The following is a 17,941-nucleotide window of genomic DNA, read 5'->3' as shown; positions in this document are numbered from 1 at the left end:
TTTCCTTAAAAATACATTCATATGATTCATGCATAATTTGTAAAAAGTCTGAATTTCTTCAGTATGGGAGGCTCTGCTCACCCCAAAATCTCCCCGTGAGTTGAAGGCCTAGCTTCAAGATAACATTCTGCCTCTGAGCCGGCTTCCTGCACCCTCTCCCCATCTCCAACGTGTCCATATCACTCAACCAGGCCTTGCTCTGGGCCTCTGGGCCTTTTCCACAGAGCGGCTCTACCCTGAATGCTTTCTGGGATAATCAGCCAGCAAACTCCTATGCATACATCAAAGCTCAACTCAACAGTGACCTCTCCTTTGGGCCCCCTTCTCTCTGCTCCTCTGGCATTTCTCATTTTGTCCTATATTATCTATCACTATGGCCCATTGCATAAGACTGTGAGCTCCCTGAAGTGACTGACAACAGTTTAACATCTAATTTTTCCAAGTACTTTCACACCACTTGGCCCATCGTTGTTCCAAACCGTCTGGCGGATGCAATCAAATCACGAGGGAAGTCCCATTAGGATGGCCACCCAGACACTCCGATCATGACTTGGCAGGAAGGCTGTGTCGTTACTGCCTGATGCTCACAGTCCCATGGAAAGAGAAGGTGGGTATTAAGTGTCCCGGTAAAAGATACGTAACTTTATAGGAAAGGAAGTGTGATAAGAGTGAAAAGCTAGTCAAGAATACACCATTGAGGACCCCACTATGGTGTGAAACTGTTCACCTCCAGACCGTGGGAAATGCCCTAGCCAGACTCCTCCCCCACCTCCAGGCGGGGTGGGGGGGCCATGCACACAGGCACTCGGATTTCACCCAAGACGAGGAGGGGTCCTTGCTAAGTGCATCAGGAGATAACAAGGTCGTTGGAGCAAGCAGAGTGCATGAAGGGAAATGCAGATCCACCCTCCCGTAACTCAAGGTTTGCACCAACAGGGAAACTAATCCCCATCTCACTCCATAAAAGGTCCCACTCAACTCCCTTGCCAGCGACACCCAATCTGAAAGTTTCCTTCGTTTCCAGCGCTGGGACACCAAAGAAGACTTCTAAGTGTCCCCCCCTTGGCCCTGACACAAAGAAGGGAAAATGCATGTTAAGAAAAAAAGGCTATTGGCTTTGTTTGCGGCTCAAGGCTGCCAGTGTTTCCACCTGGCCCTGCAGTTACTTCTCAGGCTTCTGTGCGGGGAGAGCAGTCAGCCTGGGGTGATGATAACACAGATGGAGACCATGGGGGCGACCCTGGACCAGGCAGGGTGCAAAACAGCCTCGCCCCTTTGCCCAGAATCATTCGACATCCTGCTCTGTATAAATAGCACAGAGACGAGCCCTTACCTTTGAAAACAGACATCATAAGCTTCTTGGAAAGCTGAGCCGGCAATTAGCCCGCCGAGGGTACAGCGATGGAAGCCGGCGAAAGAAGCTGGTGGCCAGATCCGACTGTGAGACAATAAGGAAGAGTGTGGACTGTGTTCAAGGGAGAGACAGATGCATGCCCCACCCCAGTTCACAGACCCAGCTGTTCTCCAGCTCCAGCCAGCTGCTGCCATGAGGATGGCAAGCCCAAAACTGTCAGATCCCTCATCAAAAACAGAACACTGGGGATGGGAGGATAGACTGGGAGTTTGGAATTGATATGTACACACTGCTATATTTATTTTTCTAAAGGGAAGGGGTGTTGGGGGGGCGTTGTTTTGGCTGTGCTGGGTCTTCATTGCTGTGTGTGGGCTTTCTCTAGTTGTGGCGAGCGGGGGCTACTCTATAGTTGCGGTGCATGGGCTTCTCACTGCAGTGCCTTCTCTTGTTGCAGAGAATCAGTTCTAAGCACATGGGCTTAACCACCCTGCAGCATGTGGGATCTTCCTGGACCAGGGATTGAACCCATGTTCCCTGCATTAGCAGGTGGATTCTTAACCACTGGCCACCAGGGAAGTCCCACATTGCTATATTTAAAATAGATAACCAAAAGACCTAGTGTATATCACAGGGAACTCTGTTCAATACTGTGTAATAACCTAAATGGGAAAAGAATTTGGAAAAGAATAGATACATGTATAACTGAATCACTGTGTATACCTGAAACTAACACAGCATTGTTCATCAACTATGCTCCAATATAAAGTAAAAATTAAAAGAACAGAAAATCTGCATTTGTATGTGCAATCTCCAAATCTGTCAATATCGGCAATAAATTTGCATGTTTTTAAAACACTATAAATATTGCTGACAAAGGTCTATATAGTCCAAGTTACGCTTTTTCCGGTGGTCGTGTATGGATGTGAGAGTTGGACTATAAAGAAGGCTGAGTGCTGAAGAATTGATGCTTTTGAACTGCAGTTTAGAGAAGACTCTTGAGAGTTCCTTGGACAGCAAGGAGATCAAACCAGTCAATCCTAAAGGAAATCAGTCCTGAATACTCACTGGAAGGACTGATGCTGAAGCTGAAACTCCAATACTTTGGCCACCTGATGTGAAGAACTGACTCAACGGAAAAGACCTGATGCTGTGAAAGATTGACGACAAGAGGAGGAGGGGATGACAGAGGATGAGATGGTTGGATGGCATCACCGACTCAACAGGCACGAGTTTGAGTAAATTCCAGGAGTTCGTGATGGACAGGGAAGCCCGGCGTACTGCAGTCCATGGGGTCACAAAGAGTTGGACATGACTGAGCAACTGAACTGAACTGATAAATATTCATTCAAGCATTTCATTTAAGTCCATCAACAGGTGAACCAATCAGTAGTGGTAAGAGGTAGGACAGTGGTCATCCCTGGTACAGGAACAGTGTCCAGAAGGGAGTATGGGTATGGCCCTGGGGACTCCGGAACCACTATTACACAGGGATGTGGCTTGTGAAAATTCATCAGGGTGCACACTTAACAATCGGTACACTTTTTCGTAGGTATATGAATAAAAGTTACCAAAGAAATACATATATATGTATATATGCGTGTGCTAAGTTGCTTCAGTCATGTCCAATTCTTTGAGATCCCAGAGACTATAGCCCCCCAGCCTCCTCTGTCCATGGGGATCCTCCAGACAAGAATACTTGAGTGGGTGGTCATGCCCTCCTCCAGGGGATCTTCCCAACCCAGGGATCGATCCCACGTCTTCTGTGGCTCCTGCATTGGCAGGTGGATTCTTTACTACTAAAGCCACCTGGCAAGCCTAAGTATATATATGTATATATACACATATATATAGGTCAGATATACAGATAAAATTTATTTTCTTTAAATATTATTTTCTTCAAATAATACGTTAAAGAGTACACTTCCTGGAAACAATGGAGGGCCGTTTTGGATAAAGTATACAGGAATCAAGGCCACGCAGAGAGGTAGCTGAAACAGCAGAATTCCTTCAGGTGCTTCAATTTCTATACAGTTTCTCCCAGTGTTGGGGTCGGGGTGAGATGTGTTGACAGGTGCTCGCAGGCAGAGGATGTCTTTCAGAAGGATCGATGCACATGGTGGTTCTGGCATGGGTCAGGGGTGGTGACAGCAGGGCTAATGACCTGAAGAGTAAGGTCTGAGTTCTTGGTGGAGGGTAGGAACTCCATGGGCCAGGGCTGCTCAGGGGGAAGACCTTCTCCTGCCAGCTACTGGGGATGATACACAACAGGGAGTGTACAGAGCGGGGGCAAGGGCGGTTAGGTGTCAGATGATGAGGTAGCAGAAGATCGCAGAGGGTTTCAGTGTCATGAGAACTAAGAACCTGAGTGTCCTGCTCGTGGTGGGCAGCTTCCGGGAACAGATGAGAGAAAGAGATGGGCTGGCGAATGGGGATATGGGGGGGGCTGAGGTCAGAAAAGGAGCATCAGAGATACAGATCTTATCTCGGAAGGGCATGGGGGATGACACCAGAGGCTGGGGTCAGTGTAGGGGTGACATGCATGAAAACCACCAGCACCCATGTAAATGTCTTTGCAACAGAGACAAGGCTGAGACTGAGCATAAATTGGGGCAGAAAAAGAGGAAAAAAATATAATCTTGGGGACACTTTAATATAGAAAAGCCTGTGTTTGGGGTGGGGTGGGTAGAAAGAAACAACAAAGGACAGGGCTTAATCTGCTCCAGAAGGAATGTCCTGTTGCATTTCAGCCCGGGAGAGAAGCTCCTAGTTGTGGAGTTTGAAGGGCCCTCAGGAAGGCCTTGAGTTCAAGGGGCTGAGCCACCTACAGACACAGGTGGATGGCAGTGGTCATCTCTGTGAGTGCCCCTTTCCTCCTCTGCAGACTAGGGGAACTCACACAAGAAACAGGCTGCTAAGATGAAACAGACTCCAGCCCCTGGCTGGCACACAGCATGCCTGGCTTGCTAAAGAGGAGCTGTTTTCTACCCCTACTGTGTCACCTAGTAACTGACATCCCCTCTCCTTCCTTCTTCTCAGCTTTCTCTGGAACATCCCCAGAAAAGTGAAATACAAAATCACATTTCTTAATTTTCACTATTTTATTGCACACTCTTTTGTCTCCTTCCAATGGTTTTTAGATGTATTAATGGTTTTTGTCCTGAACTTGCTCTGACACCTCTTTGAATCTGTAGATTTTAGTTCACTGATGAACACAGGCCCCTCAAGGACAAGCTCATGTCTCTTGATCTTCCCTGGGACCTCAAGTGCTGCCTAGGAGAACCCTTGATAAAAGGAAGTGCTCAAACAGGGCATTTTAAGGGCACTGATACAGTTCTGCTGTTATTCAGTCACTAAGTCCTGTCCGACTCTTTGCGACCCCATGGATTGCACCACACCAGGGCTTCCCTGTCCTTCACTATCTCCTGGAGTTTGCTCAAACTCATGTCCATTGATGCTGTTGTGTATGACACACTAAAGATGGATAATTGTCATTATATACTTGTCAAAACCCATAAAATGTGTAACATCAGACGTGAATCCTGATGCAAACTAAGGATTTTGGACGATGGTGGTTCATCAGTGGGAAAAAAAGTGCAACTCTGGGGCTGCAGGTTGATGGTGGGTGGAGTGTGTGGTACTTGTGAGAGGCAGGGTGTATACAGTGTTTTCACTCAATTGCGCTGTGAATATAAAACTGCTCTAAAAAATAAAGACTATGTATATGTTTTTAAAAGGAAATACTCAATCAGGACTTCCCTGGTGGTCCAACAGTTAAGTCCACACTTGCACAGCAGGGGGCATGGGTTCAATCCCTAGTCAGGGAACTAAGATCTCACATGCCACACAGTATGGCAAATAAATAAATAAATACAAGCTCTCTCTCTCTATATATATAAAGTAAGCGCAGTGGCTCAGTGGTAAAGAATCCGTCTGCTAATGCAGGAAATGAGGCTGGAGCCGCAGGTTCAATCTGGAATATCATCTGGAATAGGAAATAGCAACCCACTCCAGGATTCTTGCCTAAGAAATGCCTTGGGCAGAGGAGCCTAGTTTGCTACAGTCTATGGGGTCGAAAAGAGTCAGACACAAGTTAGCAACTAAACAACAACAACGAAGTAAGTGTTTGCTGGGTAAGCTTTTTTTTAAGGTACACATAATTTATAAGAATGTATTATTCATTGAGTAGCAGTGTAGTGCATGCTCATTCATGTCCGACTCTTTTCGACCCTGTGGACTGTAAGCCCACCTGGCTCCTCTGTCCATGTAATTTTCCAGGCAAGAATACTGGAGTGGATTGCCATTTCCTTTTCCAGGGAAATGAGCTTCTCTAGTGGCTCAGGGAGTAAAGCGTCTGCCTGCAGTGCAGGTAGACCTGGGTTCAATCCCTGGGTCAGGAAGACCCTCTGGAGGAGGAAATGGCAGCCCACTCCAGTTCCTTTGCCCGGAAAATCCCATGGACCAAGAGCCGGGTAGGCTATAGTCCATGGGGTTGCAAAGTCAGACAAGACTGAGTGACTTCACTTTTTACTTTCCCTTTCCAGGGGATCTTTCCAACCCAGGGATCAAACCCGCATCTCTTGTGTCTCCTGCATTAGCAGGCAGATTCTTTACCACAAGTTCCACCTGGGAAGCCCTCATTGACGATAGAAAAAGACTTAAAATGGTCACCTTTCCCTTCTTCCAATCAGCATTTCAAGTCCATGACAATGTGAGGAGAGTTCCTTCCCTTGCTCTCCTACCCCAGATCACACACACATACTTGGGCATCTATAAATGCTCTTTGCTGGGACAGGATGTTTATTTCTTTGTGGATCTGTGTTAACTGCAGCACCAGCACACGCTAAGTGCCTGGAGAATGAAACAGTCAGAGGAAGGACCAGCATTCGAGTGGAATGGCTGGGCATGCTGAGCCAGGGTGCGTTTCCAGTCAGAAGGGGAGGGTTTCCAGCCAGAAGGAGGCGGACTAGTAGGGAGAGACCTTTTAGCTGGGGATGAGGGAGATGCACCTGGAGTGATCTGGAGGTTACCTTTCTCTGTCAGCTGGGTGTGTGGTCTCCCTCAGGGAGATTACTTTAATGCACACGTGGGCGAAGTCCTGTGTTCCTTCAGCATCTCCTGAGGCAGTAAGCAATGTCCTAAATGAGTCCCTGCACTTTTAGGACAGGTCATCTCCTGCACCACTGAATAAACTTTCAGGACAAAGCTGTGTGTGCTCAGTGTCTGTGTCTGACTCTTTGCGACCTCATGGGGTGTAGCCCACTAGCTCCTCTGTCCATGAAATCTTCCAGGCAAGAATACTGGAGTAGGTTGTCATTTCCTTTTCCAAGGGAACTTCCTGACCCCTATCTCTTACATCTCCTGCATTGGCAGACAGATTTTTTACCAATTGCATGCCACGTGAGAAAGCCAAGGCTGCCCTCATCCAAACCCACAGCAGAATTCTCAGCGCCACCGTGTAAAGCTCATCCCGAGAGAAGCTCAGATTCTGCCTGAAAAAGGTCAGCTTATTAGTGCGGGCCCCCTGGCCCCCGCTCTCCAGATGCCCGCCAGTGTGGCTGGAGGAGCAGAAAGGCGGCTTCCAGGCTGCCGGTGAAGACATTCCTTCCCCTTAGAGGCAGGGGCAGCTGCAGGCTGAGGGCAAGGGGCAAAGAGACCAAGGGCGCCCGGGACAGCGTGTCCCTGAGGACCCCAAGAGCGCCGTGGGGATGGGCTGGGGAGGACGGGCCCTGACCTCAGTCCAGCAGAGACCCACGATTGGTAAGGGGGCTGAGAATTACTGGGTTTTCCTTGCCCTCCTCTCCTGTCCTTTGGAGTCTTCTCCATCTCTTCATCCTGTCACTTAAAGGGTCACATTATAGGAATGAACCTATTTTTGGTTTTCTATTTGCTGAACTGCATTTTAAATATCCCTTATAGAAGTCAATGAACTGAGAATTACATATTTCATCCCCAGTCCACCCCATCCCACCCCCAAAAGAGAAAGGTGAGGAGTGGTGGTGAGGAGAAGAAAGCAAAGAACCATGCAGGTTGAAAATGGTCCCACTCTCTTCCCCACCCACAATAAGGCCCGAAAAAGACAAAGCTTCCACACCCAGATCTACAGAATTCATTCATTCAGACGCACGTCCGACACCGCGGACAATGGAAAGGCAGACTCAGACTCCGGCGTCCTCACTGCTCCACCCAACAGAGGCAAACGTTCAAAGAGACACAGATCAGCAGAAAAGCCCAGTTGGTAAAGCGGCTCACAGCCTCCGCGAAGCTCGCGGCAAGGATGCGCAGCAGCTAGAAGCCCGGCCCCGCCGCGGGCGGGCCCACCCCTAAGACGGGCTACCATTGGCCTCCCGGCTCCTACTCGGGCCAATCAGCGTGGAGCCAGGCCCGCCGGCACCACCCACTGCGAGCGCGGGATGCTTGACCCAGCTGCGCCCAACAGGTGAAGCCCGAGCGCGGCGTGTCGGCTGGTCACGTGGCCGCGGCAGGCGACCCGCTGGGCCGAGGGGCAGCCGGGCCGCGGGCCCCGCCCCCGACACGAGGCGGCGCCGCCATCTGCTTCCTCCGACCAGATGCGGGGGTCCCACGCGACCCAGGGGCCGTGCGCTCTAGTACCCGAGGCTAGCCGGCCAAGGAGCCGCGTTTCGCGCCCTTGACTGCACCTCGCCCACCCCCTCTAGATTCGGGGGCTCCGCGCAAACACCCCTATGGCTGCCAGAGAGCACACACGTGGCCTGTCGGGCCTGCTGGGACTTGTTGGCCACTTCTGTCACCGGACCCTCCCTCCCGCCCCCATTCATTAAGTCGAGTGTGCGTGAAAAATCTTATCTTCCCAATGTATATGTACTTTTTTTCCTTCCACTCTCCATTTGTTGCCCCAAGCTTCATGTTGCCTAGAACTATCTTTCCAAGTTTTGTGAGTTTCTAAGCGACTATAATCTTGTTAAGTATTGTGTGGCAAAGATCTGGCGGTGGCGGGGGGGGGGGGAACAACAGGAATTCTGGATCATGTGCCCCTAAGTTGCTTGATGAACGCATATGGCATCATTCATATCTACTCAAAGGGTAGTTTAAAAGAAGTGACCCCTTGGCAATAAATAGTCTAGCTTGGGCTGAAATGCAGTGTACAAAAATTAGAGCCTTAACACATTTGCCATAGTTAGGACAAAAATATTTTTGTGCCAAGAGTTTATCTGTTTTGTAACAACTTAAAGTCACAGCAAATTCTTGTCCACACACACACACACACACACACACACACACTTTTAAAATGCAACAGAAGATATAAATGCCTTGCTGGTAGTACTCTATGCCAGTTCTCTCTCTCCAGACCTGGACTCATAATTTTTAAAAGCAGCTCTCTTTGGGAGGCAATAAAGCGCACTTCAGCTTTGCGATTTAAATATGCTTCATACTTGACACAGTGAAGCACAATTTTTTAATACCCCAGTAAACTTAGGCTACTTTTAGTATTTTTCAAGTCACAAAACAGGTATTTAAGGGAAGAATTTCAGATATAAAGGAAACCAGTATCACTCTTATCGCCATACTGAGAAAATTAATGGGGGATTTTATTAGCATTAGATGTATTTTCACAGTCTTTTGGCTGGAATGAAAATTATTTATTAACATATCAGTAAGCTGGTAATTGCTCCTCACATCCTAAACTTTTCCCCAAATCTAAAATCCGAAAGAAAAAGCAACATACGCTAATATTAGTTTTATTTGATGTTAGTTTTATTTTGGTATAGTTTGAGGAGAATAGGCGAGTTCTAACAAGGTCATCTTTTAAATATATATATATATATAAATATATTGTAAAGTTTTAAGTTCTATTCCCAAAGAGTTTTCAAAGATATCCGTATCTTATTTCTTTTTGGTCATGGTAATGTTTTCATTTGAGGTAGGCAGCATATTGTATTCATTACCCTTGAAAATATGCCACATACTTGGGGAATCATTTTGCTGGGATGCCTGACTATCCCAACAGCTTAGCACTGAAATTCCCCTTACTCTCTGGAATCACTGACTGTTAAGAGAGAGAAGTGAGTAGCACCCTATTTGGGAACTAAGTCTATTCACAGCAAAAGAAGTGCTCATTATGCTGTGCCTTGAGACTGGGCATTTTGTGTTTCTGTCAATCAACTTAATTTCCATGTTCATAGAATTGAGAGCAGAAAGTATTCAAAAACTACTGATATAGAAAGCCATGGGCAGGCAGCCCTGGTCATGTATTTCAGTCATGAAGCTTCAAATAAATGCTTTTTTTTTTTTTTAATTCTTGGCGTGCTTTTAATTCTAAATAATTTTGGTGATTCAAAGACTCATCTCATATAATCAGAAAACCTTATGTCCTACAACATTTTCAACAAAACAGTATATCAGCATATATATCTGGAGTGAGGTTTTTGTGACATATTGATTTTTCAAACTATCAAAAGTTTTTCTTCAGACAAAACATAACAACAGCAAAGCAGGAAAAAAAAAACCCAGAAGCTCGTGATGGGTTACTTTAAAAAATATCTAGCAATAAATATAACTTTAGCTGGGAAAAATATCTTTTATAATATAAAATATATTTATATTATAAAAGATAAATATTTATAAATAGTAGTCTACATTAAGTTGAAAAATTTCAATAATCTGGCTCCATTAAAAAAGCAAAATCTAGTTTAGTAGCTTAGTCAAATTGCAGTATTCTATTTTGATACATATTTTTAATAACGTGGGTTGCAACCTGATTTTTTAGAGACGAGTTCAATAATAGCGTATCATTTGGAAAATAATAAGTGTAATTTAATTCATGAACTTCAGCATTTTATTTACCTAAAACAAATAGGTTGCTATTTAATATTGACTATTTTATTAACTCAGAGCATCTGGGAAAACACTTATGATTAGGTTAATTTATGTTATATTTTCCCCTCAACTTGTAAAAGATTAATCAACCATTTTATGGTCTAATTTAGGTGCCTAATTGAAAACAGAATCCAACACATGCTACACTGTCTTGCTAATAAATCTTGACAGCTTTGTAACAAGATGGTTTGTATTTCAAATTGTTGCATATAAATGTAGATTTTTGATCTTCACTCAGCAGCTTGAAATGAGCTGCATATTTGATTTAAATTGGAATGAAAAAACACAGTTACTTCAAAAAGATTATCCCCAATCAGGTCTTATCTTAAAGTTCGCTTAGGGAAGACAGAAACAGTCTTTGCCACCAAGTTTCTGAAAACAGACTAGATAAAGAGGGGAGAAATTAGTTTTCTCAGCATTTGTTAAATTTAAAATGTAGGGAAAGTTGCTATTTTCAGGTATAAGCTTTCCAGACAGAGATTTCTGAAGTTACTGGGTTTTAGATTCTAATACTAAAGCACTCTACTCAAAATGGTAATGGTCTTCTGGCTAAGAAGTTCACATTTTCAGTCTTGATTTGAAGCACTGCACATTTTTAAATGAATAAATTCATTCCAGGAGTTTCTGGAACATCTCCTTTAACCCTGTGTTCTCCCACGTCTCCCACCCTTAAAAGAGGACAAATGGAGGAGAATAAACTTTCTCTCAGTGGGGACACTTGCCATGTTTACTCCGTCTTTATGTTTGGGGATATTTGTGTCATGTTAGTGACTCCATTGATTCTCACTGTCTGGTGCAGGCAGAGAAAGGAAACTGCCCGGGTGATGTAATTACCCTCACTTGGTTATAAACCAACTTTGGATGTCCTTACTATTACTATCCTGTTCTGGAGCTGGTCTTCTTTTACGCTGAATGACAAAGTGAGCAACCCTCGTTGAGGTCACTGGAGGTACAACAGAAAACTCAAACCCTTTAAAAAAAAACAACTCAGCAACTCAGTTATGAATTCATCATATATGACCAATATCACGTTTTGTCACTTAAGCAAGGGAGAATGGCACAGTGACCTGTGGAGCAGGACTCCCTGGGTTGGTGTTATCAGCTTTGCCACTTTCTAGCTGTGAGACCTCAGGCCAGTGTCTTAACCTCTCTGTGCCTGTGTTTCCTCATCTGCAAAAGTACAGGCTTCCCAAGATCATGATGAGGATTAAATTTGCTAATCCTGTAAAACCTGAAACAGTTCCTGGCACATAGGGAAAACATTCAGTAAGTGTTAGCTGCCAACCTTACTAAACTACACACACTGCACTTTTTTTTTTTAATGTGGCCACAGCATTAAAATGTCAGTTTAGTTTTTATAGCCAAACATGGAAAGAAGAGTCAAGGTGGAAAGTCTAAGGAATATTTCCATATATTAAAAAAAAAAAAAATAGTTACACCATATTTGGCTAACTTAAATCCCAAACTGAGGTCATTCAAATTTGTGACAATCTACGAAACCTAAACCAAATCAAAAAGAGAAACTTATTAAAGAATATATACTTAATTTTGGGCTTCCCTGGTGGCTCAGATGATAAAGAATCTGCCTGCAATACAGGAGACCTGGGTTCCATCTCTGGATCAGGAAGATTCCCTGGAGAAGGAAATAGCTACCGACTCCAGTATTCTTGCCTGGGAAAACCCATGGACAGAGGAGCCTGGAGGGTTACAGTCCATGGGGTTGCAAAGAGCCAGACAGGACTGACTGACTGTTCACAGTTTAAATCAATGTTGAAAGCCTAAATGTACTGGGTGGGTGTTTCTCCATCTTGGCAAGTGTGAGGTTCTCTTGAACCACCTGTCTCTGTTTTTCAAACACTATCACCCCCTGCAACAGAAGGTAAGGGCCAGTTTCAAGAGAAGTCCTGATAAGCCCCTCCCGTGGGATCCTCATAAGTACCTGCTAAATTTGGGAGGCCAGATTCAAGAGTAAGCTGAGTGATGAACTGGAAAAGTAAACCCAGAAGAGTTTGCATCCCCGACTAAAACAGACTCTTAGGTTGAAGGGCAGCAGTGAAGAAAGCGGTGACTGAGCACGCAGGCAGGAAAGAGGAGGCAAACTTCCCGACTTCTGGCGGACGGCAGGTCAGCACCGCATCGCCACCATTGTGGGCTCCATCCCACCAGGATCCCGCCCGATGGTGTCTCGTTTTGCCACGTCAAAGGAACTACTATCAACTTGGGAGCCTTCAAGCAAATCTGCCCAGGCCTTGGGTTACCGGTTAGGCCCGCACCCGGGCTGTGTATCAGTCCCTGAAACAGTAAGTTTCCCTCAGCCGCTCCCTCAGACACAGGCAAAATCTCCTTCTCCAACCCATGACCAATGCTGACCCTTGGATTCAACCATCCATTCTTGCCTTTGGAATGTCTTCCCTGTTTCCTATTTTCCAGCTTTGAGGATTTGTTTTAACTACTTGCTTCTGAACTGCAACGCCGGCTAATTATTATTTATACTCTTCTCCAATCCAGTGTCTGATGGCACAGACGGAGCCGAGCAGAGCTCCTCTAGCGAGCAGCAGACTGGGGCCCGCGGACAGAACTCCGCGGGGCGGGGGAAGAAGGGAGCTTGCTTCCTGGACACAGGATTTTAGGAAAAGCCTTCTGGGTTAGGCTTCTTCTCCCGGTGTGGTCTGTTTTTCAAGTTAAAACGGCCGTCTTCAAAATAATTAAGTCCACACATTTGCCCAGACATTCAGAATATTCCAAGTTAATTTAAAAGTTGTAAGTAAGCAGATGGCATTGAAAAGATTCCTTAATCCACTAACCCTGCGGCCACGCACCGCGCGGACCGAGGCAGCCCCGGAACCCAGCTTTGGGGGAGAGCTGCGACGTTTACAGTTCGCTCCTCCCGCCGCGCTCCGCGGGGTTATCGCCGCGGGCGCTGCGCCTCCGGGCCGGACAGTCCGGCCCATCAGTGTAGCCAGGTGACTGCCGGGGGATAAGGCACTTCCCGCCCTCCCCCTCTACCCCCTCCAGCCCCGAGGCCCGGCCAAGCCCCCGCGCCCCCCAAGCCCAGCCGCCCCGGGGGCCACGATGAGAGCGGCTGCAGGCGCGCGGCCAGCCCTTCCAGGGCGACTTCGTTCTTTATTCAGCATTTTGAGTCAATCAAAAGGAACGTGGCAGGTGGAGGGCGGCCGCCCAGGAGCCTGCGCGAGTCTTCCTGTGGGGATTTCCACTGCCTGCCCAGGTGCTGCTGGAACCGCCCGACATTAAGGATTCAGTTCTTTTCCTGTCAGTTCCTCCCAGTCCGGCCCCCCGGCGCGTCAGATCTCCGAAAACGCCGGACTGCCTCCGGCCTACGAAGGGTTCTACCTGGAGGGCGCTAGTAACCAGCCTGCCTGTCCCACCCCCCGGAATCGTTATCCCCCGAGGAGGAGGCGCGGTGGTGGCTGGAATAATGACAACAATACAGTCGATGACAATAGCCGGCAATTAGCGCGGCCCCCATCTGCCAGCCAGGCACCGCACGCGCCGGCGCAGTCGCTCCTTCGCGCGCCGCCCGGAGCGCAGGTGAGGGCGCCGAGGACCCCCGCTAGCTGCCGGGGTCGGGACGAGCATCCAGGCGCCGGGTTCCAGAGCCACCATTCGCAACAACCAGTGTCCAGGGCCTGAGGACGGTGGGAAGGGTGACTGTCACGCCTGGCTAAACCTCGAGACTTGGGCAACTCCTGACAATAATAAACGTTAGGACAAAAGGGAGGGGGAGGGCGAGGCCGGGGAGAGAGCGTTTTTAATCCGCTCGGCCAGCCCCCTTTTATCTTTCGAGCTCTCCCGGTCCCCAAAGAGGGGATGGGGGCAGGGATGGGGTTTGGTTTGACTCTCTTCTTTTGTTTTCCGAAATCCCCAGCCTCTTGTAGGCTGATTGGACCTGGAGGGGTGCTGGCGAGTCGAGGGAGTTATGTTTGTGGGGGTCGGAGGCAGTGACCGGGGAGAAGGGCCGGACCCCTGGTTGGCGACGAGACTTCCCGAGACCGGAGTCTGGACCCCTTGCTCACCCCCGCCTCACCGGTAACTCAACCAACCCAACATCTTAGCCCCAAAGGCTGCGGGAGGCCTTGGTAAGAGGTCGCGATTATGACCCCCGTGGGGTGGGTGGCAATGTCCCTTTGGAGCCGCACCCATAACCCGACCCGAGAACCGAGTTTACGGAAGCCCACGCAACCCGCATTTCTCAAATCCATGCACCCATAATATTCTTTGCACCCCGGCGCTTCAAGGGCCCGCGGAGACACGCGTCCCTGCCCCGGGTCTCTCAGCGTCCGGGCCTGGGAGGCGGAAACCGGTGGGCCGTGCTCCGGGCGCCTGGAAGCCTTCAAAGCTGCGCGCCTCCCGCCGGCTGCAGTGCGCGCCTTTGCCCGACAGGGACCAGCACCGCTCCACGCGCCGCGCGCCTGCCCGCTCGCCCTCCGGAGCCCAGGCTGCCGGGCCGCGAGCGGCCTGACCCCCTTCGGAAAGTGAACGGACTCCCTGCGGCCTCCGCAGCACGGTGTAGCTCCCACCCTATCCCCATCCGGACAGCAGAAGCTGCTCTAGAAGTTGGTCTGGGGCGGAGACCGTCCCGGATCCGAGAGGAAAAATAAAACACGAGATTCGTTTGAGAGGCGGCCGCAGTTAGAGGGTTGCGCGCTTTTCTGAGCACCTTCCCAGTCGCTGGCCTCCTTCCTTGAGGAAAGATCGCAGGGCTAATCCCTAGGCACCGTGGGCCGCTGAGCCTGGAGAAGTGTCTCCAGACTGGGGCGAGAGCGGAGCCCAGCGCACCCCGTGAGGCGCTGCGGGCCAGCACCGCGCGGTCGTCGCTCGGTTCCCCTTCCCGCCCGGGTGGTCCGAAGTTGTACCCCTGTCAGCTCTCCGGTGTACATGCCACGCCTGCGTCCTCTCCCCGTCAGGATCGCGGCTGGAACCCCTGGCCCTGCCCGGGACACTCACCGGTACCAGGCGAGGCCCTTGTCGTAGCTGCGGTCGAAGAAGTGGGGCTCCGCGCCCACGGCGCGCACGTCGGGGTGCACGCGCAGGAACTCCAGCAGCGCCCGCGTGCCGCCCTTCTTCACGCCGATGATGATGGCCTGCGGCAGCTGCTTGCTCCCGGACCCGCTGAAGAAGCTAGAGATGGGGCTGGGGGAGTCCGGCGTCTCGGGGCTCTGCTCCTCCTGGCTCGTGGCGCCTTCGGCCATCTCTTCGCCCGCAGCCGACTGGGTGGCTGGCGAAGCCGGGAACGGCAGCCTCGGGGGAGACCCGTCGGGACCCGGGGCCGGCGGGGCGTGGGCGGCGCGGGACCCGGAGCCCAGAAGCAGCAGCCCGGGCGCGGCGGCGCAGGAGCCGGCGCACGAGTAGACGAGCAAGTAGAGCCAGACGCAGAGCATGGCGAACAGCAGCGCGAGCCTCCTCCTCACCGGCGGCAGGGGCGGCGGCGGCTGCGGCAGGAGCCGGCCGGGGACATCGAGGCAGGACCGGCCGCCGCTCAGGCGCTGCCCCATGCGCTGCCCGCGCGCGCGGCGAGAGGCATGGCTCAGCACATGGCGCAGGGCCCGCCGGAGCAGGGAGCGCGGCGAGAGTTCCCTGGACGCCGGGCGGTTCGGCTTATTGGCCCCGCGCGTCCGCGGTCGCCGCTGTTGCTCTGCCCCAGGTGGCGGCGGCAGCTGCACTGCCGGCGGCTTTTGACATGTTGCCGGGAGGAGCCACAACTGGAACGAAGGTCGGGTGGTGGCAACTGCCGGCCTGGGACTGCGACGCCGCGCTCGGGGCCGGCAGAGCTCCGCACTCCGGCGTTTCGACCCCTCTGGACTGTGTGCGCCGCACAGCCGCTCGCCGGGGCTGCCTCCTCACAGTCGCGTGAACCGAGCTCTGAGCGCAGCCCCGGCGCTTCCCCCGCGGAGGCTGCGAAGGAGGACTGCGCAGGAAGAGCGCCGGAGACCGAGGCAGAGTGGGCGGGCCCGGCCACCGGGAGTGATGGGTCACTCCACCTACCAGAAACCCGGAGCGCCATGCAAATCCCGCCGCTTCGCTGAGGGTTCGGCAGCCAACCAGCTCCCGGAACATGGGGGTGTGGAAAGGCTCTGGGGGCGGTGGAGAGCAATCGGGGGCTGCTGTTGGCTGAGAGACAAGGGGCGGGCCTGGAGGGGCGGAACCAGGGGCTGGTGACAGGCGCAGCTGGGCGTAAGGATGCTGGAGAGACCGCGCGTGCAGGGAAAGCACCGACCTTCCGATCGATGCACCCCGGAGCCCGCACGCACTTCCGCACTCGTTCCCCAGGAGCCGGGCTCGGCTGCATTTGCTCCTGTGTGCGGACACGCGTCCCCATACAGATGGTTCGCGGGCGGGATGGTGGTGTGTGCGCGCGTTAGAAGTAGGGAAGGGGTGGAAGCGCAAGAGTCTGGCCGGAGATGCCCGCCCACCCTACTCCGGGACTCGGAGGGGGGCCCTTCCGGAACTGGCACGGGTTTAGGAAGTTTAAGTGGAAATCGCTGTCGAACTTTTTTCTTTTTTTAAGTCTCCTTCTTACTGTTTGCTGGGAGTTGATCTCTCTCGGGCAGCAGGTTAACGCTATCGGTGGATGGTTAGATAGTTCCTGAGAAACTATCCTTAGGAAAAAGTCTTCCCTTGCTTCCCAAAGTGCTGGAGAAAGGTCGGGAGAAACTAACAGGGAGTTAAAGGCTGTGGGAATTTTTCCCGGCGCCGAAAAGTGTGTGTGAAAGTTTTGTCCGGATATTGGTTGTTGGGTATGTTGGAAAACGTTCTCTTCCCTTCCCATGAATAAATATCAAAGCCAACATTCGCCTGCATCAGGAGTCGGTTTGATTTGCTGACCTGTTACACGAAGTATTAGGTGTTTTTTCTATGTCAAAAGTCAACTCGGAGCAAATCGATCCCAAAGTTGCACTTAAAGTCAACTCGAAGTCTCTTGTCTAGAGTTTCCTCCGTAGAGTGACCAGTCCCGGCCTGGCGGCGGCCTCGCTGCTGCATTGATGCGCCGCGTTCCGGTTGGAAGCTTCGGTTCACCCCGGCGGCACTCAGGAAGTTCTGGATGAGAAGACTCGGCCCCAGAGGGGTCAGCGGGCTTCCCACGCTTGGCCCCGCGTGGTTCCGGGACAGAACCTTCCTTCCGATCCCGACCTCCACGCGGCCCCAGGCTGAGCGCGGCCCCCGCTGCCTTCCCAGTGCGCGCGGGCGGGCGGCGGAACCGCCGATCCCCGGTCCCTCTGCCGCGCTGTCCCCTCCCGAGGAAGTTCCCCAAGTCCCTCAGTCTCGCCGCGAGTCCTGTTCCCCTCCGCCAGGAACACAGCGAGGACGCCCCTCGGTCATGAGCTTCTGAAGTTGGAAAGTGCTGGAGAGCGGGAGCGGCGACCCCGGAGGGTTCGGGTGACCCTGCGGCCCCCACCCGGCCCCCATGCCCAGCTGTGCTCCGGGCGACCTCCTGGTAACTCTGGAGCCCAAGACATTTTCTTATAGAGTGGCTGAGGGGGAAGTAATTTAGGAAGAGAATTCCTCCCCCTTTTATATTCGCAGGGAAATTTTATTCCCAGAGCTCTTTTCCCCTCTCCTTCGGAAGTGACTTATCTCCCCTTAGTTTTTAATTACATTAATTTATTACTAATTTATTTTAAAGTTCTGAAACATGAGAATGTATTTCTGAGCATTAGCTTAGGCCAACTTTTTCTTTTTCTCTTTTTTTTAAGCGAGAGGGAAAATGTTAGTGTC

At 50.7% G+C, this 17,941-nt stretch overlaps 1 protein-coding gene across 1 annotated transcript in view; it reads right to left on the bottom strand.

Annotated features, from left to right (window-relative positions):
• LOC133232123 (heparan sulfate glucosamine 3-O-sulfotransferase 3B1) overlaps positions 1 to 15,728 on the bottom strand; it is a 43,089-nt gene extending 27,361 nt beyond the window's left edge. Inside the window, exon 1 of the mRNA XM_061391126.1 lies at positions 15,173 to 15,728. Within this exon, the coding sequence (XP_061247110.1) occupies positions 15,173 to 15,720 (548 nt within the window). The 5' untranslated portion in view covers positions 15,721 to 15,728. The remainder of the gene's footprint in view (positions 1 to 15,172) is intronic.
• Positions 15,729 to 17,941: the final 2,213 nt, after the last annotated feature.

This window comes from Bos javanicus, chromosome 19 (assembly GCF_032452875.1).
Source record: "Bos javanicus breed banteng chromosome 19, ARS-OSU_banteng_1.0, whole genome shotgun sequence".
NCBI lineage: Eukaryota > Metazoa > Chordata > Mammalia > Artiodactyla > Bovidae > Bos > Bos javanicus.
This window is presented reverse-complemented; position numbering and strand designations above follow the sequence as displayed.